Source organism: Chrysochloris asiatica, unplaced genomic scaffold (assembly GCF_000296735.1).
Source record: "Chrysochloris asiatica unplaced genomic scaffold, ChrAsi1.0 scaffold00014, whole genome shotgun sequence".
In the NCBI taxonomy this organism is placed as follows: Eukaryota; Metazoa; Chordata; class Mammalia; order Afrosoricida; family Chrysochloridae; genus Chrysochloris; species Chrysochloris asiatica.
Window position 1 is genome coordinate 11,202,266 of NW_006408532.1, and position 27,984 is coordinate 11,230,249.

Genomic DNA, 27,984 nt, shown 5'->3' on the forward strand with positions numbered 1-27,984 from the left:
TTGGTGTTTTTTATGCTTTCTGAATGCCTCCAGGTAGATGTGATCAGGAAATGGGCTTCCCTTTTCACTCTTCTTCCTGAGAAGTTTCAGTATACCACTGTTGGTCGTTTTGACGTAATTAATTTTTGGCCTATTTCCTCTTTTGTCTGCTTGTCCCGCTCCACAATCTCTGTTCAGTCATTTTTTCTAGTTGGAAGCAGTTCAGGGCCGGCTGTGGCCGTTTGGTTTTAATTGGAAACTGTCTCTTTAAATTTCAAGGAGATCTGTGTGCATGCGTAGTAAACCCTCTGAGGGTGGGGCTGGGGTGCCCACTAGCTCAGGCACCCGTATAGTTACCATAATGGAGGTGCGCAGACAGCGAGGGACCAATGAACAGATACCAAAAGAAAAGAATGTCCACACCTTTATCTCTGCGGTTCAGCCAGGCGTCTGTGGCCGCTCTCATCCTTCCCCCACACGGTCTCACCCAAGATGGCGGCTCCTGGAGCAGCTGAGCATCCCGGACTAGAAAGCAATAGATTTCTTACTTCTGCCACAAATTCTCTCAGCTGTGAGCCTTCCAACTTTCTAAGTATTCCTTTATATGTGGTTCAGAGTTCTGGGACCATCCCCTGAGCCTGCTTGGTCTGGTATTCTGTGTTGTTGTTGGCGGAGCTCTTTGCTACATGTCCACCTGATCCGCCATCTTGTTTGTTCTTGGCTCATATTTCTTGTTGGTAAATACCAAGTAGAGGAATTGCTGGATCAATAGGTATTTCTATTTCCAGCCTTCTGAGAAAGCGCCATATTGCTTTCCAGAGAGGTTGGACCATTTTGCAATCCCACCAGCAGTGCACAGTGTCCCAGTCTCTGCCACATACATCCTCACCAGCATTTATTGTCCTCCACTTTTTTGGTCTTTGCTGTTATTGCTGGTGTGAGGTGATAGCTCATTGTTATTTTGATTTGCATCTCTCTAATGGCTAGTGATTGTGAACATTTCTTCATTTGTTTGTTGGCTGCCCAGATCTCCTCCTTGGTGAAGTGTCTTCATGTCGTGTGCCCATTTTTTAAATTGGGTTATTTGTCTTTTTCTTGTAGAGGTGTTGTAGTTTCTGTATATTTTAGAAATGAGTCCCTTGTCTGATGTGTCGTTGCAAAAGAGTTTTCCCCATTCTGTGGTTCCCTTTGTATTCTTCTGGTGAAGTCTTTTGATATGCACATAAGTTTTTAATTTTTAGTATGTCCCAATCTGTTTTGTTTGTGTAGTTTTCAAAATGTTTGGTAGTCTGTGTATTCCCTGAATTAATACCCTCACATTTGTTCCTGTTTTTTCATTGATGGCTTTCATAATTCTGGGATTCACATTTAGGTCTACAATCCATGCTGAGTTGGTTTTTGTATAAGGTGTGAGGTAAAGGTCTTGTTTCAGTCTTTTGAATATTGCTTTCCAGTTCTGCCAGCACCATCTGTTGAAGAAACTATCCCCTCCCCATGCAACATATTTATGTACTTTGTCAAAAGTCAGTTGGCTGTATATGGATGGATTAATTTCTGGATTGTTGATTCTGTTCTGTTGATCAGTGTTATCTCTTCACTGTACCAGTACCAAGCAGTTTAGAACACTGTAGCTGTGTGAAGTCGGGGAGTGAGAGGTTTCCAACCATATTCTTCTTAAGCAGTGCTTTGCTTATCCTGGGTCTCTTTCCTTTCCATATAAAGTTTGCAATTGTATTTTCCATCCCTTTGATGAATGTCAATGGAATCTGAATTGAGATTGCATTATATATGTAAATTGCTTTGGGCAGTATTGACGTTTTCACAGTGTTAAAGTCTTCCTATCCAGGAGCATGATACATTCTTCCATTTTTGTAGGTCTCTTTTGATTTCTTGTAGTAGTGTTTTGTAGTTTTCTTTGTGTAAGTCCTTTATTTCTCTGGTTACATTTATTCCTAGATATTTCATCCTTTGGGCGGCTATTGTAAATGGTATTGCTGTCCTGATGTCCTTTTCAGCACTTGTCGTTTTTGGTATAGAGGAATCCAACTATTTTTTGTATGTTGATCTTAAATCCTGCCACTTTGCTGAATCTTCCAATGAGGTCTTGTAGCTTCTTTACTGAGTCATTAGCGTTTTCTATGTATAGGATCATATCATCTGCATATAGAGAGTTTTACTTCCTCTTTGTCAATTTGGTTGCCTTTAATTTCCGTGTCTTGCCTTATATCCAGCACAATATTGACTAGGAGTGGTGACAAAGGGCATCCTTGTCTGGTTCCTGTTTGCAGAGGGAAGGCTTTCAGTTTCTCTCCATTGAGAATAATATAGTCTGTTAGTTTTGTATATATGCTCTTAATTATGTTGAGGAATTTCCCTTCAATCCTATTTTGTTGAGTGTTTTTATCAGGAATGGATGTTGGATTTTGTCAAATGCCTTTTCTGCATCAATTGATAGGATCATGTGGTTCTTTTCTTTTTTCTTATTTATATGTTGGATAATGTTGATCGGTTTTCCAATGTTGAACCATCCTTGCATTACTGATATGAATCCCACTTGATCATGATGTATTATCTTTTTGATGTGTTGCTGAATTCTGTTGGCTTGAATTTTGAGAATTTTTGCATCTATGTTCATGAGGGATATTGGTCTATAATTTTCTTTCTTAGTGATGTCCTTCCCTGGTTTTGGTATGAGGGTTATGCTTGCTTCATAAAATGTATTAGGAAGTTTTCCATCCTCCTCTATGTTCTGGAATAATTTGAGTAGAATTGGTGACAGCTCTTTCCTGAATGTGTGGTAGAACTCACCAGTGATCACTTATTTTTGGAGAGTGTGTTTTTATCCTCTCTCAAAATCTATGACTTTTCATTGTCATACTAATCCTTTAGAGTTTTTAGGGATATTATATTTGTATTTATATTTTTTTATTATTTTCTTGTATGCTTTCTGTTTAATTCCAATTAGTCTATGCTTTTCTTTTGCTTTGTGCCTGTTCTTGGATTTCCCTAGTCCTTTTTTTGTCTACATTTTGTGTTGTTAAGTGCCATTGAGTTGGTTCCTACACTGAAAGGCCTTATATAGAGTTTCCATATATTGGTTTTGAACTGCTGACCTTCCGGTTAGCAATCCATTGCTTATCCTACAGCACCACAGTTTTCACTTTAAAATTCTAATGTTCACCTTTGACTCAACAAAAAGTTACCTTTCATTTGAACACTTGTATATCTTTTGGTCTTGTATATTATTTTTGCCTGAATTTTAGTTCTTTGCTTTTGTGCCTTCCAAATTCATTATTATTATTTATGCCTCACTCAGTCTACGCTTCTTCAGATTTCCTTGTATCTTTACCAGTTTGCTCTGTTTTCCTTCTTGCATGTCTTCCTTTACATCTGCATTCAATTCCTTTGTAAAGTATATTCTTCAGTAGTTCATAAGGACAGGTTTTTGGCAGTAGATTTACCTTTATTTCATTCTTACTCTTGAATAGTATTATGACTGGTAACAGTACTTTCAGTATTGTGAAGATAGTATTCTAGTATTTTCTGATTCCCATTGCTGCTATGATTAAATGTCTTTCTGGGTAGTCTAGCTAGTGTTCTTACTGGTTGCTTTTAAGAGCTTCTCTTTGTTTTTGTCTCAATGTGTATATATAAAAATAGCTACCTTTTATTTGGCTTAGAATTTACTGTGTTTGAATTTAAGCTTTTCTATCTGTCATCAGTTCAGGTAAATTCAGTCCTACTCATCACTTCAAAAATTGCCTCTTCTTCATTCTTTCTTTTAAAATTTTCTACCAGATTTACTTTTTTACCATCTCACTGTGTCTTCCATATCTCTTAAAATAGAGAAAATCTGGAAGAGATTATCTCTTTGTTGCCATTTAGGAAATTGACTTAGAGCCATTTTTTCTGTTCAGTTCTTTCTAAAACTGTGTCAGCTTTTATTAAGTCAGTGAGCTTTTTTTTTTTAATGAACTTTTTATTCCAATGGCTATGTACTTTTATTACTAGAATTTTTTTCAGCTGCAACTTTTTCTCTCATTTTGTTGTTTCCAAGTCTTTTTTGCTTTTAATCATTTTAAACGTAAATGCTTGGTTTTTAACTGGTGGTTCTGATACTAGAAGTTCTTGGGGTGGGATTTAATTCTGTCTCTGGACTCGAGACATTCTGGTTTGTGAGTTTATTTTTAACAGAGCCATCTGTGGGGATTCATTGTAGCCTGGATAGAGGGTCTATTTCTCCAGAGTGATTTGATGTTTGCTATTCCAGTGCCTAGGGTAGTCACCAACCCAGAGTCACTTGTTAGGCTAATTTGAGAGAGTCTGGGCCTTCCTGGGGATAGAAATTGTAACCTCTCCTCTAGTCTACATAAAGCAGGAATAATACGTAATTATGAATTCATGGGGGTTCAAGACAACTGTTTTCCTATCCTGGCCTAGACCAAAACAGACAAATTTCCTGGTTATTTTCCTCTACTGAAGAGTGTTTGTTTTTTTTAATGCACCTTTTGGTTTAGGGTATGCCTCTTTGAAGTTCTTTGTTTTTAGTGACATCTCAGTTGTATATCTGCCTGTTGCAAGAAGATCTGTAAAGCTGCTTAGCCTGTCTGTAAAGCCCACAGGTTATTAAAACTGGCAAGGCACCTTTTGCCTTCCTCATGAGGTCAGCCTCAGCACCAGCTTCAGTGCCTACAGCTATTGGTTTTGGGTTCTTTGTAGACCTCCCATATTCTTGTTAATGCAGCTCTGCAAGGGAAATATTTAATATATTTTGTGGTAGAAAGTAATTGTCACAGGAGACTTCAGGTTATAAGGGTTTCTGTACTGCCAGAAACAAGTTCAGGTTCAGTATTGAGTTGTGTCGCAGTCAATGCTTACTAAAGGAGACATAATCTTACCCAGCACAACAGGCTCTCTATCCCCCTTGAATCTGACTTTTATTGGGAGTTGTGTAGCAATAGCATTAGATCAGAGCTTTCAGTGGCTAAAACTAAGCTTGAGACCATTGGCCCAATGCAGAATTATTTATTATTATTTGTTGTCAAAGTCAGTTCTCACCTATAGCGACCCTGTTTATGAAGAGCAGCAAACCATGGTAGTGGCTTTGAATCGCCGACCTTGTGGTTTGCAGTCCAGTACTGCTTCTCCTTCAGCAAACCAGGAGTCCATTTGACTATTAGATTGTCCTTATTATCAAGTTGGTTCTGACTCATAGCAACTGTGTAGAGGGTGTTCCAGGCTATCACTCTATGTTGTTGTTGTTAAATGCCATCGAGTCTGTTCCTACCCATAGCGACCCTGTACAGGGTTTCCAAGGTGGTAAATCTTAACGGGAGCAGAAAGCTTCATCTTTCTCCTGTGGAGCAGCTGGTAGTTTGGAACTGCAGACCTTAAGGTTTGCAGCCTGATTCATAATTACTACGCTACCAGAGTACAGGAGTAGAAAGTCTGTCTTTCTGCCTCAGAGCAACTGGTGGGTTCCAACTGCCAACCTTGAACCCACCAACCTTGTGGTTTGTAGTCCAGTGCTTAACCTACAAGAGTCACCATGCTGGTCAAATTATCTGCTCTTAAATCGTGGTACAACAACCGTTTGGTCTACTTAACAAGTTTTATAGACCAAATATTTGAAAAATCAGATTTTTTTTTTCTCCCTTACATTTGATGACCCAAAGACAAACAGACATACAGAGAAAGAGCTCAAATGAGTTGTGTACATTCCTTGGCTAGAGAGAATCAGTGAACTCTCCCTGGTTTTAAGATTCTTGTTTCCTTGTGTCAGTTTTAGGTACCCTTCAGCACAGGGGTTCTCTTATTCTGAAAGTAAGACTGGGCTTCACAAGTCTTTTACCATCTGAAATTGTATGCCTGTGCCTGTTCTGGTGGGGAAAGATGAAAAACCAAGTTGTGTCTAATCAGGTGGGATGCTGCTGTGTTCACATGGTCATTCAGGATGACTATTGTCTCTTGAGCCTTTGGTTGACCCTGAGGGCTCAATAAACAAGGTGTGACATAGGTTAGTTCTTTCTTCTTCAGGATTGATGAAACCCATGCTGCCCCAAGATTCCCTCAGTGGGACTGGCTGTCGCTCTGAGGAGAATTGTGTACCCTCACTTCAAGAGAGAAAAGCAACCACCATTGAGCCAGCCCCTGTATGGAGTCCGGAGGGCTACATGGCATTGCAGAGCAAGGGATACTCACTCCCCCACCCAAAACTGAACGACACTTTGGCCATGGACGTTCGTGTCAGGTGAGGAGGCGAAAGTGCTTGGCCCTACTTCCCTGTGACAGAGAGAAGTCCCCAAGTCCTAAATGGGGGAGAGGGTTCTGGGTACTGGGAAGAGGTACTTGTTCCAGGAGACAGTGTCCGCCCGGGGGGAGTGCACTTCTGAAGGGACTGCATCGCCCCATGGGGCAGTAGAGTTTGATAGGATTGCTCGAATGCTTTTGTGTGACAGGCTCCTGTCTGGTGGCAGGACCAAAGGCAATTCTCGAGGAGCAGAACCTTGGCCAAAGGCCGAGTCGGGAGAGGCCTCACAGGGCAAGTGGGGTTGAGAGCACAGGTCATGGATCGTTCCTCTGGAAGTAAAGAAAGCTGGCTCTGCCGGCCCTGCGGCTTTGCCATCCCAGTGCCCCAGACTCTTCACGGACTCTCAGGCTCCAGCTTGTTCCTTGAACCAGAGGATCTCCCCCTGCTCCTCTTTTGTCTCCAGGGTGGTATGCTGAGTCTACCCAGCAGCCACTGCATTCTTCACTCTTTCGGACTTCAGGGGGCACCGACCAATCCATGGCCCAGCAGCTCCAAGACATGTTTAAAGATAGAGCAAATGTTGGTGCTTACGGTGTTTTTTGTTTTTGTTTTTGTTTTTTTAAGTTTTTTGTTTTTTCTCTTTTTAAAACTAAGCTCTATGTTCAGCATGGAAACCAGGAACCAGGCTCCAATCACATTGACTGATTTTTCTGGTTCCTTTTCAGGAATGAAAGCTCTTACTCTGCCTCACCTGGAAGGTCAGGGGGCGTAAGTGCCCAGCGCGATCTCTTTGAGGAGAGAGGGGAGGAGTACTTGAGTGCTTTTGACAAGAAGGCCCAAGCAGACTTTGACAGCTGTATCTCTTCTCAAAGAATAGGCCAGGAGCTTTTGTTTCCACCCCAAGAAAATGTTCAGGAAGCAAGTGCTCCTGGGGGTCACCCCCCAAACCTCAGGTGTTCCCCATTGGAGCCTGACTTTGTCCCGAATGAGAAAAATCCAGAGTATAGCAATTGGGACGTTGGCCACCAACCAAAGGCCACTGACACATCCAGCGGTGTTGAGAAGGAGGCATCCCCGGATGGGCCGTCCTTTAGTGCCTCCTGGGAGAAGGAAGGAAATACTAACAAACAGCGGGCCTCAGAGCCTGAATGGACTCCCGAAATCCGTAGCTCCGGTAACCAGCACCAGGAGCAGACGGGCCGGACCCGAAGGTCTGGGCCCATCAAGAAACCTGTCCTAAAAGCCCTCAAAGTAGAAGATAAGGAAAAAGAACTAGAGAAGCTCAAGCAGGACTTAGGGGAGGAGACCACCCGTCTGGCCAAGGACAAAGAGTTGGTTCACAAGGTAGAAAAGAATGAGGATGAAGAGAATGACTCCACCCTAGCCAACTCCTCCACCTCTGTTGTAGAGGACAAGGACTCCCCCCATGCTAATTTTGGCCACGACACCAGCAAGTTTGAAGAGGATGAGAAGCCCGACAGGGCCTGGGAGATGAGACCATCACGAGAGTCCAATGATATTCCCCCAACAAAGAGAAATAACTGGATCTTTATTGATGAGGAACAGGCGTTTGGGGGCAGAGGGCAGAACCGGAACCGAGGCCGAGGTTTCAGAGAATTCACTTTCCGCGGTCGCCCTACTAGTGGAAATGGAGGCAGCATCTGTGGCGGGGGGATCCTTGGGGCACGGGGCATATATAACAGCCAAAGAAACAGCCGAGGCCGGGGATTGCGGGAGTTTAATCAGCCTGAAGATTTCCCTAGAGCCAAGCCCCGCCGCAGAATTGCCAGTGAGACCCACAGTGAGGGCTCAGAGTACGAAGAACTTCCCAAGCGGCGTCGGCACCGAGGCTCAGAAAATGGAAATGAAGGCTCTCTTTTGGAAAGGGAGGAGAGCACCTTGAAGAAAGGTGACTTTAAAGACTCTTGGCGGTCTAATAAGATGTATTCTGATGAGCATAGCAGTTTGGATGCTAAAAATCGAGGCCCTCGGGCCTTTGGCCGAGCCCTACCCCCCAGGCTGAGCAATTGTGGGTATGGACATGGACGGAGAACCTTCGTGTCTAAGGAGTCACCCCACTGGCAGAGCAGAAGTCCAGGCAACTCCTGGCAGGAGTACAACTCTTCTGACACATGTGGGCCCCGGCGAGCCACAGACAGAGACTATATCCCAGACTCATACAGACATTCTGACACCTTTGGTGGCAGGAGCTTTGAAGACAGCCGCTTGGAGGACAAGAGGTCCTTCTTCCCAGATGACCATATAGCAGATTCTGAAAATGCAGAGAACCGACCCTTCCGGAGAAGGCGTCCTCCACGCCAAGACAAGCCCCCTCGCTTTCGGCGCCTCAGACAAGAGCGGGAATCTTTGGGCCTATGGGGGCCTGAGGAGGACCCCCACCTGCTGGCGGGTCAGTGGCCAGGCAGGTCCAAACTCTGTCCTGGGGACAAGAGCAGTGCTGTGGATCACCGATCCCCTGAGCTCTCATACCAGAATTCCTCTGATCATGCCAATGAAGAGTGGGAAACAGCCTCTGAGAGCAGTGACTTCAGTGAGAGGCGGGAGCGGCGGGACGGCCACAGGGCTGAGCCAGATGCCCAGGTGGACAGCAGTCTGGCTGGGGCCAGTTTGGGTGAGAAGAAAGAGTTGGCCAAGAGAAGCTTCTCTAGCCAGAGACCCCTGGTTGACAGACAGAGCCGAAAGCTGGAGCCTGGAGGGTTTGGGGAGAAGTCCGTTAGGCCAGGTGGTGGTGAGACCCCTCCCCGCTATGAAAGCCAGCAGAATGGGACGCCTTTGAAAGCCAAAAGGTAAAACCACATCAAACCCAGGCCCTTTATTTACTGATTGATTTTTGTTCTGTGATTAAGCCAGTTGTTTCAGCAGCACTTCATGCATGACTGTCCCACCATGTGTCGGGTGCCCCAACTTTTTCTCTTGTTATGCCCAGAAGGTGACCTCCCACCAGGGCCATCATGTGTGGACGTCTCCATTACTTGCTCTCACATCGCTTGTCTGCTTCTCTTGTGGTGTTTTTGTTTTGTTTTTGTAGTTGTTGTGGCTTGAGAAACAAAACCAGAGCAGTAGTCTCTACCCCAGTGGTCCCTTGTGACTGCATTCCTAGCACCTGTCCCCACAGTGCAGCCCTCCATATGTGTCCTTGAATCCCTGGGTAGGTGAGGGAGAGACCCTGGGCATGGAGCTTTGTGGGGCATGGCAGGCCTCTGGCCCCACTGAAGTGGCTCTTCCCTCTCCTTAGAATCCAAAACAGAGAAACCCCTACATAATTAATGTATGCCTCCAAAGAAGGAACGAGGGGAGAATGCCAGATGTTTACAGGTATTGATCTCACCTAGCTTTCCGTGATTCAGATGCCATGGCTTGACCTCCTTTCTGATTTCTGTCCCAAGGGCCTCTCTCACCAGCTCATCCTGCTGCTGTGCGGGGTCAGGGCTACCTCCTGGTCAGATCCTCATGTATAAGAAAGTTCTGCAGCTCCGTGGAATTCGGTCTGCAGTGGGAACAAAGAGAAGAACTGAGTCCTGGGCAGGGGCTGGCCAAAGAGCAGCTTTTCCTACTCGTGGGCCAAAGCAGAGCCTGCAGGGGTGACCACGTATGTGTGTTAGCAGCTCCTACTGTATGAACTGGGGGAGATGGACATAGATCCAAGTCACTGGGCTGCCAAGAAGATCCAGACCAGGGCACTGAGTTTGTGTGCGTGCTGTGTGCAAATGTGGTTGTTCTCTTTACTCTTTTTTCCAGCCGCTAGCCCTTTCTGCGCTAACAAGTTTTTCTTTCCTTTATAGGTCCCCAGAAGAGACTTTGCCTGGAGGGCTTGGTGGCTGCAGCAGTGGGAGCAGCCACTCTCCCTATGTCCTGGAACGGGCAGCCCATGCCAACTCTGACATTCCTGAGGCCTCCAGTAAGAAGGCAGAGAAGGAGGCTAAGCTGGCTGCTCAGAGGGCAGGAGAGCAGGGCGAGACCATGAAACAGTTTGATCTGAACTATGGAAGTGAGTCTGGTCGCTCTTGCTTCTTTAAGGGGAAGAACAACCTGAGAAAAACCAAAGGCTACAGCAGTTTCCTCAGTTTTACTGAGTTTGTCCCTTCACTAAATGTGTTAGCTTCTGAGAAATTGCTGTGGCCAGGTACTGGGTTCATTTCTGGGGGTATACAGTGTTGAGCAAGACAGACAAGCTTCCTGCCCCTGTTGCACTTGGCTTCGCTGAATTCCTATAATAACTTCAGGTTCCAGTTTTACAGAGGTTGAGTCAAAGGAAGGCTCAGAAAGGTTTAGTGATTTACCTTACATCACACAGCTGGTTAGTGGCAGAGTTGGGATTGAAGTGTGTCTGTCTCCAAAGATTACTGTCTTAACACTTGAGCTACCCAGACCTCCTGTCTAGTTCATTTTGTGTTGTAACGATGTACACTATGCAGAGGGGGTGTTCAGAAGGTGTAGAAATCATGGCCAGCTTTCTGTAGAGTCTGATGAACATGCCATAGTTACTTGGCAATATCAAACTAAGTGCTGCCCGACCTTAGCCTTTCCTGTCCTTAGATACCAGGTGCCCGTTGGGTTGGGTTATTCTTGGTTTCTGATGAATGGAAACACTGTCCCTTCTCATGAAATCTTGGTTCAGATGCCATCATTGAAAATTGCGGGTCCAGTCCTGGGGAGGAGAGTGAGGTGGGCTCTATGGTGGGTGAAGGCTTCATCGAAGTCCTGACCAAGAAGCAGCGCCGCCTTCTGGAGGAAGAGAGAAGAAAGAAGGAGCAGGCTGTGCAGGTAAGAACAGTTGGGAAGAGTTGGGAGTAGGGGCAACTGGGCAGGTGAATGTCAGGGGAAACCCTAGCTAGAAGGATAAGAGAATTTTGATGGAGCATAAAGTAGGAAAGTGGGAGAGAGTATTGGTTAAGTGCATGCTGCCTCCTGAATGTTTACTTTTACCATGAACGTTGATGATGTTTTCTCTGTTTGACAAAAGAAACAGTAGCTTGTCCAGGGTGCACTAGCTAGAACATTTCTGAGCAGAATTCAGACCTCTGTTAGTTTTATAAAACTGTCCTCCTTCCACTGTCTTTTAGCTGGATTGGATGAGGTTCATAACCCCAGAAGTCACAGGGGCTGGGACCTTTAAACTAAGTGTCTGTTGCGCCATTGGCCTGCCATGCTTTTCCAGGGGGTGGTTTGTCTGCACTGTAGTTCAGACTCTGCTTCAGGTCTGACGAAGGCGAAGTAAATGGAATCGAGAGACGAGTGGTTGTCTCTGCAAGCATCTCTGGAGACATTTCTGGGGTGGTTTTGGTGTGGTGTTTGGGATTCTTTAATTGGGAGAATTTGCTGTTATTCATTCCTGATGTCTAGGCTGGGCCACATCAATTTTTTCCTCCCTTTTAGGTACCTGTTAAAGGGCGAGGTCTTTCCTCCCGTATCCCTCCTCGGTTTGCTAAAAAGCAAAACAACTTGTGTCTAGAGCAAAGTGATGTAAATGTGCCTGGCAACAGTCTGGGCACTGAGATCTGGGAGAACAGCAGCCAAGGTAAGCAGTAGGGTGTTGGGACCAGACCTCAAAAGCAGAGAGCATCTTGCTCTTGGTGCCGTGAATGTAGATTGAGCTTTACTTGTGTCAAAGGCTCCTCTACCAGCCCAGAGCGTCAGGTGCCATTTGAGCACATGATAGAAGTTGGTAGAAGAGCAACACGTGCAGTAAGTCCAGTGGTTTTAGAAAGGATGGCTGCACCATACTGGGGGTCCCTTGAGGAATTGGCTTAACATGACCCCTACTGAATATCTTCTTGTGGAAGCACATTGATGGGTTTAGACGTTTCCTCATGCATGCTGTGTGGGAAAGTTCAGTAAGGCCCTCCTGTAAAAGTCCTCTCTAAGCGCTGGGTTGGAAAGGCAAACAAGGCCGGAAGACAGGTCCAGGTATACCTTGTCCCAGAACCACAGGACAAGCATCAAAATCACTGGACTCTGGGCCTGATTTTTTTTCTGTGTTACAACACACTGCCAAATAACATTTGAAACTATATAATTTCAATATGAAGAAAGCATGGTGCTATTTTGATAAAATTCATACCAGTAAATTTGCTAGTAGATGTGAGTGATGGGTAGGCATCATAGTTCACTGTGCAAAAGTACTACTTTTGTCAGGCATTTGCTTTCAGGGCCCAACAGTGTCTGGTTGCTTAATCTAGGAGTCCATGAGTGGCAGTGTTGCATGCATATACCGCTTGGGATCTGTGGGCCCATAGCTTTTGACTTCGGCCAGCTTCTCAAAGGGATCTGGAAGTACACACTTGCATCTTAACAAAAACTTTGGTAGATGTGGCCAGCTTTTAGAAATCACTATTGGGCTCTGCTTAAATGAAACCAGGCACGAGGACTGCAGAAAGATGGTGTGGTGGTACAGCATCCCAGCAGCTCTGAATAAAGCATTGTGAGTGCATTTACCAGAGCAGCTAGTAAATGGAATCAGGAGCAGAGCACCTACTGCAGTCTGCTCAAGGGTGTCAGGAAGTTGGCTGACATTATCTGATTAGCTCCTGCGTATCCATTGTGCACACTGTTGGGTCATTTTGCCAAGGAGACCAGGGGAGTGGTCAAGGGAACTGGATTTCTGTACGCTGTACCTATGCTTGTATACAGGTACAAATTATGAACTCATAAGCTCATGCTTTTCAAGACTGGTGGTAGTTTTTGATCCCCTCACTCTGCTTTCCTCCCTCTGGCAGCCCTCCCCGTGCAGGCCTCGACCAGTGACTCCTGGAGTAAAGCTGTCACTGCCTTCAACAGCACCGAGTCTGGCTCCGCTGAGGTGAGTTCCTGCTTGCCCTGGTGACCCACCCCTAGCTCTCCTTCTGCTGCAAGAGGTGAGCCTTGGGTCTTGATTTCCTATCACGTATAGGACCTGTAGAGGGTGAAAAGAGAGACAAAAGGAAAACCAACTTGGGTAGGGAAAGGGATTGTGAGTGCCTCTTCTCTGAACCAGTGGTGGTGGCCACGAGTGAAACGAGTTTGGCAATCTCAATTTAGGGACTACTTAGGAGTCGTGGTTATGAAGCTAGGAGCAAGGTTGCATTTGGCAGTGTGACAAGGCTCTGCTTGGGGCAGGTGGTTTGGGAGAAAGATGTCCCAGTGTCTTATACTGGTGTTTGGGGCTCAGGGCTCTAACCCATTTTGTGCTTTGCACAGCAGGGTTTTAAGAGCAGCCAGGGAGATAGTGGCGTTGACTTGAGCGCCGAGTCTCGGGAGTCATCTGCAACCTCCTCACAACGCAGCTCCCCATACGGTACTCTAAAACCAGAGGAGATGAATGGGCCCGGCCTGGCAGAACCCAAGGCCGACAGCCACAAGGAGCAAGCTCAGAAACCATCTGAGCAAAAGGTAACCTGGAATTCCCAAATCTTGGGGCACATAGACACTAGAGACTGGAGTGGTTCCCGTCTGTGTGTCTTAGCCTCTCTGCTTTTCCATCAAGGATTCAGAACAAGGCTCAGGACAGAGCAAGGAGCACAGACCAGGACCCATCGGCAATGAGCGTTCTCTGAAAAACAGAAAGGGCTCGGAGGGGGCTGAGCGGCTGACTGGGGCTGTTGTCCCGCCTGTTAACGGGGTAGAGATTCACGTGGATTCCGTGCTGCCTGTGCCACCCATTGAATTTGGAGTCAATCCAAAAGTGAGGCTTTCATTTCCTTCCTTCCTTTCCTGACTTCCTATCCCCCCTACATTTTGCCACTTGTAGAAGAGGGACTTATTAGAAAGGGCTGTGTCTAAGGACCTGCAGGGACAGATTCCAAGGGAGGAAGTGTTGATGTGGAGTTGTGTACAGGGCAGGTGACATGCACCATCTCTGTCAGGCCACCCTGTGGTGAGGGAACAAGGACACTACAACTCTTCTCAAGTGCTGTCAGGGACATCTAGCCATCTTTCTCATTTACCTTTGGTGATCACTAAAACTGTGGATCAAATTTAATGTTTACCTTTGCCCAGAGTGAGCCAAGACAACCTCTTTATTCCAGGACTCGGATTTCAGCTTGCCACCTGGTTCTGCCTCTGGTCCTGCAGGAAATCCTGTTGTCAAACTGCAGGATCCCTTGGCTGGTAATGTAAGTGTGCAGCCCCAGCTCTGTGTACCCACCCCACTTCTTATAGGCAGTGGTGGTTTATGTGCTGTGGAGTCGGTTCCAACTCAGAGTGACCCTGTACAGGGTTTTTGAGGCTGTAAATCTTCACAGGAGCAGGAAGCCTCATCTTTGTTCCGCAGAGTAGCTGGTAGTTTCGAAGTGCTGACCTTGAGGCTAGCAGCCCGATTCGTAACCACTACGCTACCAGAGCTCCTTAATGTCTCATAGGCAGGCCTTAGCTAATAGCAAGGGCAGTGCCTGTGACAACCTAGGTTGGAATCGTGGCTCAGTCTTTAGTTAGTTTTGAACTGGAGGTTTCTACCATCTAGGCCCGGGTTTTTTTTACCTTAAATAAAAAAGGGATGATATTATTTGGCATTCTTTGAATCTGTCATCTTCCCTTTGTGTCATGTGTTGAACAGATTTGTATATGCTGTCTGTCCATGGAGAGTTGTGGACTAGGGGACATGGATAAAGTAGGAAAGCGCCTGCTGCTCAGTACTTCATGGCTTCATAGCCTGAGGGTCTTACAAGTCTGGACTGAGTCTGCTGTAATCTAGCCAACCTTGTAAATTCTCCACCGTAGTCTGTACAGCAGGGAAACACATGAGTTGTGGGCCACTTCTGGCCACAGCTTAAGTTCTGTCACTGTGACATTTCTGTTCACTCCTCTGTCCTCATTGCTTCATATGGGATAGGTGCTCAATAGGTATACTGAAAGAGTGACTATCACCAATGTGGGCTGCATTTCCCAGTGATGGTGTTTGTACTACAGAATGTTGATAGCTATGAAGTGGGAAGAAAGGTTCTCTGGTCACATATATTTGGGAATGCTGTGCTAGATGAGCATCTCTGCTAAGAGTTCTAAGCAATCCCTGTGTGGTAAGTCCCTGCTCACTGGAATCTGCAGCAGGAGGGGATGTATAGTATTTGCATTGCCTAACATGCAGGACCAGAATCCTCTTTGCAGAGTTCTCTGCCGGGAGCTTGACTGATGGCCTTTCTGGACCTGGGAATCTCCAAACTGGGTAGTAGGTGACTGCTAATTGGGGCACACCTGTGTCGGTGTTGATGTCACTGAGTTGTGTGCTCTTTCCCAGAGGACTTAATGGGTTGTAGGTAGGAATGAGGCACTCCATAAACTTCTATCATAAATAGCAAGCTGAAAGCAACTTTCTGGCAGAAAATAAATCGTGATCTTGGCTGTCATCGACTTCATTTTCGTATATCTGGCCAAAACTGAAAGTGCATTTTGACAGGCTTTTATAGTCCTCTGTTCGTGTCCCATGGTTTCCTTTTTTTCCCTCCCATCTTCAGGCAGGATTAACACAGTCTATTCCTATCCTCCGGCGGGATCATCACATCCAGAGAGCAATTGGCCTCTCTCCAATGTCCTTCCCCACTGCTGACCTCACTCTGAAGGTAACACAGCTTGGCACAACACAAGGTAGACAGGGGCCACCCTCCTTTGCTTGGGAAGAGGGAACCCCACCTACTTTACCATCCCTACTTCATCCCACCTTCATCTGTCTTAGATTGTATATTGCTTTCTGCCGCCATGGAAGTAACTTCCATTCCTCCCTCCCCTTGTTTTCAAAGATGGAGTCTGCACGCAAGGCTTGGGAAAACTCTCCCAATTTACCGGAACAGAGCTCTCCAGGGGGCACTGGCTCAGGCATCCAGCCACCATCCTCTGTGGGAGCCTCCAACGGGGTCAACTATAGTGCTTTCGGAGGTGTCTCCATGCCACCCATGCCTGTTGCCTCTGTAGCACCTTCTGCTTCCATTCCAGGTACAACAGGCTTTGGAGAGCTTTCTCCCGTCACTAGCAAGAGAAGCCTTGGATTAGCAGCCCTGAAATACTAGCACCTGGCCTTGACTGGCAGGTGTAAAAGCTGTTGTAGACAAGGTGGACTTAACTCAAGAGGCCAAAAAATTGGTGGTTTTACCCACCAGCTGCTCCTTGGATCCCTATACAGGGTTTTATTTAGGCAGGGTTTATATAGGCATCAAAATTGATTGTGCACTGGTTTGGTGTGGAGTAGCTTCCTATGTACCACAGCTAACCCACACATGTTTCTACTCTGGGGAGCAGAATCACTGGCTCCCTGTGGCCACGCTCTGTCATGTTCTTCGGCTTGAACAGTTTGGGACTCATGCAGGTGCTATGTCCTCCTGCTAGTGAGGATAACATTTCATGAGGTCACTTCATGGTGACATGAGTCTTACCCAGAAAGTGCTTTATGTCAGTAAAGCTTTTGCTCAGTAGAGCCATTTTACCTTTCCTGTCACCGTTTACCTTTCCTACTTACCATCTTTGTTCCTACTAATGCCCCTGGAAATGTGTGAGGACTTGGGGAGTCCAGCTGCCACAGTCTCCGTGATGCAATTCCAATAGATCCTTCTGACCCTCCACTGTGGACTCAATAACAGGGAGATGAAGAGGAAAGTGACTGAGAGACTGAGGCTGCCCTCATTTATAATCCAATCAGACTCCCTCCTGAGTGTTTGGGGTAGTTGGTGAGTGATTCAATGGAAAGGGTAGACTGGATCCTGTTTCCCTCTTCCTGTGCATGATATGACACTGCCAGCCTTCATGGGTTGTCCAAGGGCTTGGTGATGCAGAAACATAGGACCAGGTCACAGGGAGCTTGAGTAGGCTCTGCATATATCCCTAACATCCACCACCCCACGGATCCGCTCTCCACCCCCACTTCAGAAGGAGGAGTGGACGTGGAAGAGTATGTCTCCCTTAAGGAATGTTCAGAACCAGAGAATTAATATTTTTCTCCATCCTCTGGCTTGTTTCCAGGCAACCACCTCCCGCCTCTGTATCTGGATGGCCATGTATTTGCAAGTCAGCCCCGGCTGGTTCCTCAAACGATACCTCAGCAACAGAGTTACCAACAGGTGAAGACAGCAAACCAGGCAACCTGGTGGAGGGAGGGGGTTGGATGCATAGAGTTCACTCTTTTTCCCTGGTGTTTGCTTTTACCTGCCTTGAATTTTGTATCCCTCACATTTATTGCCCCTGGCGCATCATGGCAGCCAGTCAGTATCTATCCACTGACTGAATAAATGACGAGGAAAAGTGGGATTACATGTTGTGCATTCCAATCTATTTTCCTTTCTCATAACCCTCTTTCCTGTATCCAGGTAATGATTTTTAGCTGGGGAATTAGCTAAAAACGAATTCTCTTTGGTGATCTGATGTCCTTCTAATGAAGAGGCCTAGACTCTCAGGCTTGGCTACATTTGAATGAGGTTGTTTTAGAAATGAGCAGGTGCTTCTTTTTATGCAAGGTCAGCAATATTGTCTGTGCAGCTAAGGGTTTGTTTTGGAAGTGTCCCTTCTAAAGCCATGTTAGGCTTTGTGCTTGCCATGGTCCTGTTGTCCCCATAGAACTGTGTGCTGGAGCAGTTCTCTTCATGGGGCCCTCCAGCAAAACTACTGTTAGACGTATATATCCCCATAAGTGTTCCTAGATCACACTGCATGTATTCTTCTTAGTCAGTGTTGTCTTTGTGAGATCCACCTCTGTTGATAATGTGTAGGGAGGACTGAAGCTGTATAGAATTCTAGTATAGGAACAGACCGGTTTGGGGCTGTTAATCCTTTTTGTGCTGTCGGCATTATCCCAAGGGCAAGGGAAGCACAGGGACCACACCATCAAATTGGCATTTGTAACAAGTGTTCCAGCTGCCACTCTGAGAGGGGAGGGATGGTGAGACCCCGATGGCAGAAGGCATTGCAGTTACCCGCCTGGTGTTTGTTCACAGGCTGCCGCTGCCCAGCAGATTCCAATTTCCCTTCACACATCTCTGCAGGCTCAAGCTCAGCTTGGACTGAGGGGGGGGCTTCCCGTCTCCCAGTCTCAGGAGATCTTCAGCTCCTTACAGCCCTTCAGGTGAGTTCAAGGATGGTTTCCTGTCAGCTCAGAACCAAGGGTTGCTCCCAAGTTCTTCTCCCTCCTCTGCCTTCCCTTCCCACCACATCTGTGAAATACACTTGAAACTGTTCGCTACAGATTAGTAATTAAGCACAAGCAAAATCCATGCTTTCCTTGCTTACTTGGGTACTCTTTCTCTGTCAAGGATTGTAAATTTAAGATGATGTTTTGATTCTGTAAGAAGATGCTGTGGGGTTAACAGAGACATATTTAGAAGCTACTGCTGTTTATTTGGAAAAATGTGAAATTGTTCACTATAGATTTAGTTAAGCAAGTATGAATAAGTTCATGCTTACCTTGCTTATTGAATAACCTAACACTGAGAAAAGCATCGATTTTCTTATACGGTGTTCAGCCTGGATGTTTCCATTTGTTTAATCCAGTGATTCTGAACCAGCGAGGTACCAATACCATTAACCTTGTCAATGCAGTCTAGTCTCAGGCCCTACTCTGATCTTTCAAATCAGGATTCTGGGAGTGGGGCTGACAATTGGGGAATTCTGGTGCCCACTGAAGTCTTGAGATCCACCAGTGTGCTCATATACTTGCTCTTGACCATCTCTCTGGCTTCTGCAGATCTCAGGTGTACATGCACCCCAGCCTGTCACCGCCCAGCACCATGATCCTCTCTGGGGGCACAGCCTTGAAGCCTCCCTACTCAGCGTTCCCTGGCATGCAGCCTTTGGAGATGGTGAAGCCCCAGTCGGGCTCCCCCTACCAACCTATGAGTGGAAATCAAGCTCTGGTCTACGAGGGCCAGCTTGGCCAAGCTGCTGGTCTAGGGGCTTCCCAGATGTTGGACTCCCAGCTTCCACAGGTTAGGAAGTCAGTGTCTCTCACCAGAAAACACAATAGGCCTTTTTGTCTCATGACATTGTTTTTCCCTCTTTTGTGCTCCTTTTTCTTTACTAATTTATCATGCTGTTTGTGGTCATTGGGACTGGTTTCTGAGCTGCTAAAAACTGGATTAGATCTTCAGCCTTTTCTGATGCTCTCTTTACCTCTCCTCTCCTACTCCCTTAGAACACCTGCTTCTCTTCCACGCCCCCTTAAACAGAGGCTCTTTTACTCTGCTATTGAACTGTAGGGCCTGGAGATGCCATCAATGTCCTGTCTGCATACTCAAGGGGAACATATAGCTCACTCCCCATACTTTTCTCTACGGCTTCCACTAGTGCTCCATGCTGCTATGACCTTCATGTCATTAACATTAAATTCAGAATGTGATTTATATACTTGACTCCTGTTTGTTTTTGTTTTTTTCATGGGTATGGAGACTGTGTCTGACCTCCCGATACCACAAGGGAGGAGAAGATTCAAACTCATCCTCCTAAGACCGATTACTATGAGGTTGAAGTCAGACATAATTAAGTTCCTGAAGGCATCCCACTACATAATCAGACCCCCTTGCCCAAAGGCACTCAATTTACTGGCTCCGTGGACTAGGAAGCCCACTGCTCTGGCTCTTGGTTCTGCTCGTCCTCTCGTGTCACAGTTCTGTCTCCTGAGTCAAGCAGGTTCAACATGCAGGAATTTCAGAGTCCAAATGATGTGCTCCACTCATGGCTCTTCTTTCTTGATGTTAATTAGGTCCCCCATTCCTGCTTCTGAGATGGTTCAGTTTATATTCATTAGCATTCTAAGCTTTTCAATCTTAATTAGCCCTTTTAACAATCACTCACAATTGAATCATAGAATCCTTTCAACATCTTCCCTTACCTTCTCGTACCCAGTCTCATCGGGAAAAGAAACCGGTTGGTTGTTCAGAGTTATGGGTTGTTGACAGATGCCATCGAGTTGGTCTAATTTATAGTTGCCTACAGGGTTTCTGAAGGCTGTAACTCTGTATGGGACCAGAAAGCCTCATCTTTATCCTGTGGAGCGGCTGGTATACTTGAACCATCAACCTTGTGGTTCACAATCCAGTGCTTACATCACAATCCCAGCACTTCCAGATGGCTACTGGTTAGAAGAACTGTGTCAAGTAATTCACTGTGCTGTTGGCACCTTTGAAAGTGGCTGCTGTCGTCTGGCTCCTGATAGTCCTACTCTTGCCGTAGTCCTTTGTCAGTCAGTCCATGCACATGTTGGTGACCTCTCAGGTCTTTGTCTCCATGTATCCATAACCTCTGGTCTATGCAGACACTCATTCTGTTCCTACTATAGTCCAGACTTGATCGTGGCCAATAGCTGTACATTTTCTGTAGTTGTCTCAACTCTGACATTTGTAACTCTCTCCCTCTAGTGATCCCCTGGGACGTACAAACTACCTTTTTCTCTCTCCCCCTTTATGGTCTGACTTGCTTCCTTTATCCATTAGCTCATCCATCAGAGCCCAGCTAGGCATTCACTGGACAAAATCTTGGTGTAGTCCAATTCTGACTCTGCTAAACTGGCCTGCCAGCTCCCAACCCCAGATCTCTGGCTCAGGTGTGCGTCCCTGCTGCTGTGGATGAATTGGCCAGACCCTGCTTCTGTACCTGTCCAGCCTCTCTGCCCACTCCAGCTCTTCTGTCTTTCTTGCTTGTTAGTGAACTTGCTACTATTAGTCTCTTGTTACGGGCACCAATTTTGACTATATTCTCTGCCCACTTCCTCATTTGGTGGTGGTTGTTTTTTTTAAAGGACCCTAATGATCTTGCTTGGAGTCCTGGTGTGGCGCTGTGGGTTAATGTGCCAGACTGCAAAGCCGTTTGAACTGCAAGGCCAGCGGTTCAAGCTAACTAGCAGCTCCTCAGAAACTATACAGGGTTGCTATGGGTCGGAACCGACTTGATGGCACTTAACAACAGCAGTGATCCTGCTTATGCAGGAGAAAGATGAGGCTTTCTGCTCCCGTAAAAGATTTACAGCCTCGGAAACCCTATAGAGGGTCACTATGAGTTGGAACCGACTCCATGGCACATAACCACCACCACGCTACTAAATCTGATGCTTGATTCTTAATACTTGTTCTACTGCTCTAACAGCAACATCTGGCACAGCTTTCACTCCTTCCACCTTGAGTCTTATTCTTCAACAGTTTATAAGATATTTCTCCTGTTTTTCCTTCCTAATATCATCCCTCCTTCTCAGTCTTCTCTGCTATCTCCTCAGTCTCTAATGGTTGGTATACCCCAGACTCAGTCCTTGGGCCTCTTCTGGATAATCTTATCTATTCTATGGCTTTAAGTTCTATTTGTGCTCCAACTATTCCCACTTTGGTATCTTCAGTCCAGACCTGTCTCCTAAACTTGAATCTCATTTAATGGATTACTCAATATTCCTGCTTTGATGTCTCAAACTGAGTGGGTCCAAAACATGATGGTCCCCTACCCCACCCTTTCTTGATGTCCAGTCGAGTCATCCATGGCTCTCTACTTCCACCAGGATTTCAACAAGTCCTGTCAGGTTCACTTGAAAATGATTCCACAGTCAACCGTTTCTCATCACCTGCATCTTAATCACCCTGTTCGAGCTTTTCAGGAGCTTCTGGCTGCTGCTCTGTCTCTGATCTTGAGCCCACATACTCTGTCCGCTGCATAGACGCTAGGGTGGCACCTTTAAACATGGGTCATGCCACACACACATAGTCAGGGCTCTTCATCCTACATCCTGATGGAGCATCAAGGAGGAGGTGCCTATGTCTCAAGGATGTGATTCCAATAGATCCTTTTCAGCCTCCACTGTGGACTCAGTAGTAGGGAGAAGAGGAGGAAGCCCACCCACCCCAGACCTGAGAGTCTCTGGACCTCTCCCTCTTCTCTCACCTGTCATGTTCTGGACTTTAGAAATGGCCCTGAAGTCACCTCCCACCTGCTTTAAAAGGATTCCTGAGACTTGATTTGAACCCTCAAACCCAAAATCTTGTTTTCTAACACCATTGAATGCAAAACAGTAATGGGCTGGGGGTTTTTTGCTTTGTTTTGTTTTTCATATTTATGTGCTGTGAGAGATACAAAGATAAACTTTTTATACACCTTTTATCTTTTTAAAATTTTTTCTTTATCATTATTTCTTAAGAAGCCTTCCTGGCCTGTTCTGACTCTTCTTCCCTTAAACACACACATGCCTGTCACTCTGTGAACACCCTGTAGTAGCACTTAACACACTATCATCACTGCCTCATCCCGTTTGGCTGCCCTCTCACTTCCCCAGCACACGGTGCTCAGTAGACATGTGTTGGATGAAGGCAGGAAGGACTGAAGACACATGGCAGTGCTTTGTGGATTCCTAGAGGAGAGCACACTTAGGCTATTAACTCTCAAGGGTGCTGCATGCTGTATGGGGAAGCTTGGTAGCCTTGCAGTGCTTCTCAGTAAGACTTGACCCTGCCAAGACTGTCTAGGCTGAGCTATCTTGGGTTCTAGGAGAAGTGCATCTTTTTTAACAGAAGAATCTGAAACCACTTAAAAATGTTGTAGCTCTTGGATGCGTATGTAAACAGTGGCTTGTGGCTGTCTTCTCAACATCCATTCCTTCTTGTGACTCTCCCTGTCACCCAGCAGTTGACAATGCCGCTGCCTGGGTCCCAGCTGCCTCTGCCTCGGTACGGGTCTGGTCAGCAGCCACTGATCCTCCCGCAGTCCATTCAACTGCCCCAGGGGCCGAGCCTCTCTGTTGGAGCCCCGCGAAGAGTTCTTCCACCTGGGTCCCAGCCTTCAGTCCTTAACACCAGCAGAGAGGTAAAGACAACTCCTTCATGGTATGGTCCTGGGAAAGAAAGGGTCCTTACCTGACCAGTCCTTTTTAGCTCGGCAGGACATTCCAACTCTAAAATGGTAGGATCATCTGTTTGGTGACAGTCACCAGTGGTCTAGTGTGCCAAATTCCAGCAGACCACTCCTTTCCTACTTGTGGAATCCTTGTAATCCCAACAGGCTCTTCGTTTATGTGTGAGAAGGTAGTGGAAACAAGCCCACGTCTTGTTTCACCACCGAAAGAAGGTGGTTGTAGGAATCTGCCTTCTTCAGTAGTGCCCATGTGATCCAGTTCTGGGTGCCTTCAAGGATAGTCTACCTAATTCTCACATGATGGCCTTGTCAGCATCTCGTGGCTGTGCACCATTAGGTCTTTCCTTACCCCTTTTAAAAGTAAAAAGAGCAAAAACAAGTTGATGGTTCCTGTTTCTAAAAAGTAAAGCCACCCCTCTTTTGGGCCTGAGATGTGGGAAGGTCCAGATTCCTTTAGATGATTCTTTATTTAGAAATTCTCCTGGACCCTCATTGGCTAGATCCTGTGCAGCTCAGTGTGGCCCAGGCTATGTTCAGGGCCTCAGTTGATAGTCTGTTAACTTCTTGGTCTCCCATAGTCCTCTCAGATGGAGATGAAGGGCTTCCACTTTGCCGACAGTAAACAGAATGTTCCTGCAGGAGGCTCCGTACCATCCCCACAGCCCTACAGGTAAAGAAATGCCCCAGGGCTTGGTCTTAAACTTAAGTATTGATTGTAGGCCTGACTCAGTAGCTACTCAGGTGAATTAGGGTAGGACCCAGCTGGTAGTGAAATGGCCTAGATGCCTGGTCCCATTTGAGGCTGACATGAGTCACTGTGACTTGACTGGTAAGGCATCCTTGTGTGTTACTTACCATGGGAAAGTTTAGAATGGGGAGAGTAGTTTTTGTTTTGTTTTAATCATCATCATAAAATGCCCTGGATTGGGAGAACTTTGGGGGAAGATAGAAAAAAGAATTACTCATGTTTTCATTGACATCAAGACCAACCCTGCAACCCTGGGTACTTAACAGCTTTCTCACCAAATTTTAATTTTGGGGTAGGGTGGGGTGGTTTGCTTACTGGCCATTGAGGCTCATACCTGCCAGGGAGAAGAATGACCTTTTCCAATCAGTCTCACTTCAGCTGTTCTGGCCTCTTTAATCCCTGATTCTTACTGTTGTTGTTAAGTGCCATCAAGTCAATTCCAACTCATAGTGACCCAGATTTCCAAGGAATGGCTGGTGGGCTTGAACCACCGACCAGTGCATTAACCTGCAGCACCACACCAGAAATCCCAACCCCTGCTAGGGAACTTGTTACTGATGGCTTGGTGATACCTTAAACAGCCCCCGTGGCATGCTTTTTTGTGGCTATCTCTGGCTCCTGTGACTATTCTAGGTTCCTTTAGTATGATTCAGAAGTGGCTGTGTTGACCAATGGCAGAGAATCCCTTGTTCTGATGGTTTTTACATTAATAGGAATGTGTTGTGATGGGAAAGCAGTGTGCTCTGGATTTGGGCCCCCAAGTTTTCATATAGTTGATTCTTGTTATGCATGGGAGGGAGGTTCCTGGAAACCACCTTCTGATTTGCAAATGAGTAAAACGCATAGAAGACCCACAGTACCTTGTGAGCAGGAGCCAGGGCTGCTTCGTCACACTAGGAGAACTTCCAAATCCACTCTCCTTCGCCGTGGAGAGCTGTCTTGCTGGGGCTGCTTTGCCCCACTGCTCTTTGAATGTCAAGGCTGAGTCCACTTGCACTCCACACCTCCAACTTCATTTTCAGAGAAACAGGGTTTTTGTGACACCATCCCCCCGCCTTCCCACCTCCACACCACCCCTTCATCTTCTGTTCTGGTCCTGTTTTCACTCTCTTGGCATCATATATTTATTTTTGTTGTTTTCCAACCATATTTTTTACATAGGACAAACATGTAATTATCCGTGGAGGGGTGGGGAGCATTTAGCCAGGACAGTGAGTGTAATTTGGAGGAAAGGATTCTCCTTGTGCTTCAAGTGTGAACAGATGCTGTGGCTCCTCGACTGCCAGCAGCGGACTAACAGCATCTGACTGTAGAGTCCTCCCCAGAGACAAAGTCTAGACAAGTGAGCGTGCACTGTGCTCCCCTCGTGTCAAACAGGCTTTAGTTCCTGGAGAATACTTAGAAAATATGAGCCTTTGTTTTATTTTGTGGTGGAGCAGGCTTGGGAATTTTTATAGAGCCATTTTCTCCAGAATTTCTAGAAGCAGGATTACCAAAACAAGCATTTTCTGGTCAAGTTCTTCTCCAGTGTGACTGGTTGGAGAGTAGCAGTCCTGTTTTGACTTCGTGTAAATAGCCCTTACTGTCCAAATTTTTGACCGTTTTGAACCTTTGTTTCATGTAGTACCTCATTAGCATTCTGGGAACTAGAGCTCAGGTAGAGTACATGTAGCAGGAAGTTATAGATCTTTGTTCACTTTGCTCTCCTATCCACCCTATTCTAAAAGTGAAAATCAGAAAAACACCCAACACAATTTTGCTTTAGTATCATTTATAGACCTTAGTCTATAACATAGTCTATAACACAACATAATGTTGGTTCCAACCTTCAAAAACCCTGAGTTAGAAGTTCAGGTCAAGATGGTCAGTGGCTGTGCAACCATTCAGATAGAGTGCTTCGGCCTCTCCTCTCCCTTTGGTACTTACCTTAAACTCTGTGTTTAAGATGGCCAAGGAGGACAGTGTCTACTGCCTCTCTCCCCTCCTTCTACATTCTTAGGTCTTTGTTTTTCCATCCAAGAGTCTACCACCTGCCCAGAGTGAGTGTCTCAGCCCCAGGGGTCCATCCTGCCTCATGCCTCCTCCAGTTGCTAGGCTTTGATTCCATTTCTGTGGTGACACACTGTGTATTCTCACCCCTGCCTTTGGTTTTTTCAGGCCTAGCTCTGCTAGCCCCAGTGGGAAGCCCTCTGGATCAGCAGTTAACATGGGCTCTGTGCAGGGACACTACGTTCAACAGGTAGAAGATGGCTTTCCAGATCCTCCAGCCTGGGGCACTTAGGCCTGTCTCCAAGCGCCAAAAGAGAAGGGGCTGTCCAACCTATTTGAAAGTTCCCTTTGTAAAGAGAGACATGCCCTAGTGGTTAGATCATGGAACCAGGACTCGGACAGCCCGAGTCCCTCCTGGTAAAGGCATTTCTTCTCTTGACGGGTGTCCGGATCCTTCCTTGTCCTTCAGAGAAGGGAGGATACTGATTCCTCTGAGGAGGTGACGTCAGAAAGTGTAATGCCCATAGCAAAGTGGGGCTGAAAAGGCGCTCTGGGAGACTTGGTTAGCTATGTGGGTTAGTTGTAGAAATCGGGGTGTTGTGTTATGTGTATGTGTGTGCGTGTGCGCACACGTGTAATGGCATGTCTCGTCTTTGTCTTGGCTGGGCGGGGTAAAATATTTTAAAATAAAAAGAATATTTCAACATCTCTTCTGTCAGGCACTATTCGCTTCACTGTACCCTAAAACATAACTGAGGTTCCAGCTCTCAGATCCCTCAGGCGGAGGTTTTAATAAAATGACATTAGTGCTTGGAGAGGTGGAAGACTGACTGGTCTTATTTCACTCCTCTATAGTGGGTTCCCTGGAGGATGTTCCTTGAATTTCATGAGGGGCAAGGCCATGGTTATTTCCTTAACACACTGCCCTGTGCAGGAATGCAGAACTCTGAGTGGGAAGCTAGAAGGTCAAACATAGTCCAGGAGAACAGTTTCTACAAAGTATAGATGTCATAAGGGTTGACCGGATAATGATCAAGGGTCTGGGAGAGAGAAGTCTGTCCTGAGGCACACCCCACCCAATTCCACCCCACCCCAGTCCCCTCAGCACATTTTTGTGGTCTCTAAGACTTGCAGGATGCTTGGAGAACTGCTTTTTTGCCTGTGGGGACATGGTGTGCACTGATTTGCAGAGGGTTTTTCTGTTGGCCTTGGAACCAGAAATGCTTTGTCCTTGTTAGCTGCTGCTCCTCGTGCTGAGAGAGGCCTGTGAGCATCCCTGAGCACTTCCCACCTCCTCTGATCCCTCAGAGCAGTCATGTACCAGTTTTACTTACTAGGCGAGTTCTCCCACATCCGGTTCCTAGGCCAAAGGATGCATTTATAGGGTAGCTTTTTTCCCTGTGGAACAGGAAGGAGGTGGTGGGAGCTTTGTATCCAGTAGAATGTTGCTGGGTCAGGTTAACTTTTTCCCCACCTATTTGTCTGTCCAAAGGCAAAGCAGCGAGTGGATGAAAAACCCAGCCTGGGATCTGTGAAGCTGCAAGAGGCCTCCTCAGCTGCTTCCCAGATGAAGCGAACTGGAGCAATCAAGCCTCGGGCTGTGAAAGTGGAAGAGAGCAAGGCCTGACAGCGATTGGCTGCCACCACCGCCTAGCCTCCCAATGAGGACAGTGCTGCCACTTGGCTTTGACAGTATCAGCCTAGTATCGACAGTCAGATACTTGGGAGTCTCACCAGATCCACCATCCAACCACCTGGCCCAGACTGAGAGAAATCTCCCTTCTCTTCTCCACTCCTGGAAGCTCCATTGTCCAACCAGCTTGCACCCATGGATATATGGCATTGACCTGCTTGCTTTAGTACGAAACCAACAACAACAAAAAAAAGCAAACGACTCCATCCTTCTCATCTGCTTTCTACCATGACTGTGGAGTGCAGATTACCCCTCCCTCCCTGGGCTCCCACCCCTCCCAACTCCCCTCCCCCATCAGGCACAGGGGTTTAGCAGCAGAGTCATCTTCATGCGAGGCTTTTCTGTTTTTAAAAGCAGCTGCGGTTTTGAGGGAAGGGAAAGGCAAAGAAAACAAACACAAGTTGTTATGTCTGTATAGCTGGACTTTCATCTTCTCTCTCATCACAACTGTCTCCCATGATTCCTTTAGTCTGTTTATCCTGTTAAATGTATCACTGAGATACCTTAAAGGTTGACACAAGAATGAGTCCCCTC

General features: G+C 46.4%; 1 protein-coding gene across 1 annotated transcript in view; it reads left to right on the forward strand.

The window, feature by feature from the left end:
* Positions 1-27,384, forward strand: part of PRRC2B (proline-rich coiled-coil 2B) — a 67,889-nt gene extending 40,505 nt beyond the window's left edge. The window contains exons 14-31 of the mRNA XM_006834887.1: positions 6,016-6,229; positions 6,955-9,036; positions 10,033-10,238; positions 10,869-11,014; positions 11,627-11,768; positions 12,967-13,049; positions 13,427-13,618; positions 13,713-13,910; positions 14,254-14,340; positions 15,676-15,780; positions 15,958-16,150; positions 17,171-17,268; positions 18,139-18,266; positions 18,885-19,125; positions 22,796-22,972; positions 23,599-23,690; positions 25,926-26,007; positions 27,250-27,384. Coding sequence (XP_006834950.1) covers positions 6,016-6,229; positions 6,955-9,036; positions 10,033-10,238; positions 10,869-11,014; positions 11,627-11,768; positions 12,967-13,049; positions 13,427-13,618; positions 13,713-13,910; positions 14,254-14,340; positions 15,676-15,780; positions 15,958-16,150; positions 17,171-17,268; positions 18,139-18,266; positions 18,885-19,125; positions 22,796-22,972; positions 23,599-23,690; positions 25,926-26,007; positions 27,250-27,384 — 4,601 coding nt within the window. The remainder of the gene's footprint in view (positions 1-6,015; positions 6,230-6,954; positions 9,037-10,032; positions 10,239-10,868; positions 11,015-11,626; positions 11,769-12,966; positions 13,050-13,426; positions 13,619-13,712; positions 13,911-14,253; positions 14,341-15,675; positions 15,781-15,957; positions 16,151-17,170; positions 17,269-18,138; positions 18,267-18,884; positions 19,126-22,795; positions 22,973-23,598; positions 23,691-25,925; positions 26,008-27,249) is intronic.
* The last annotated feature ends 600 nt before the right edge of the window (positions 27,385-27,984 follow it).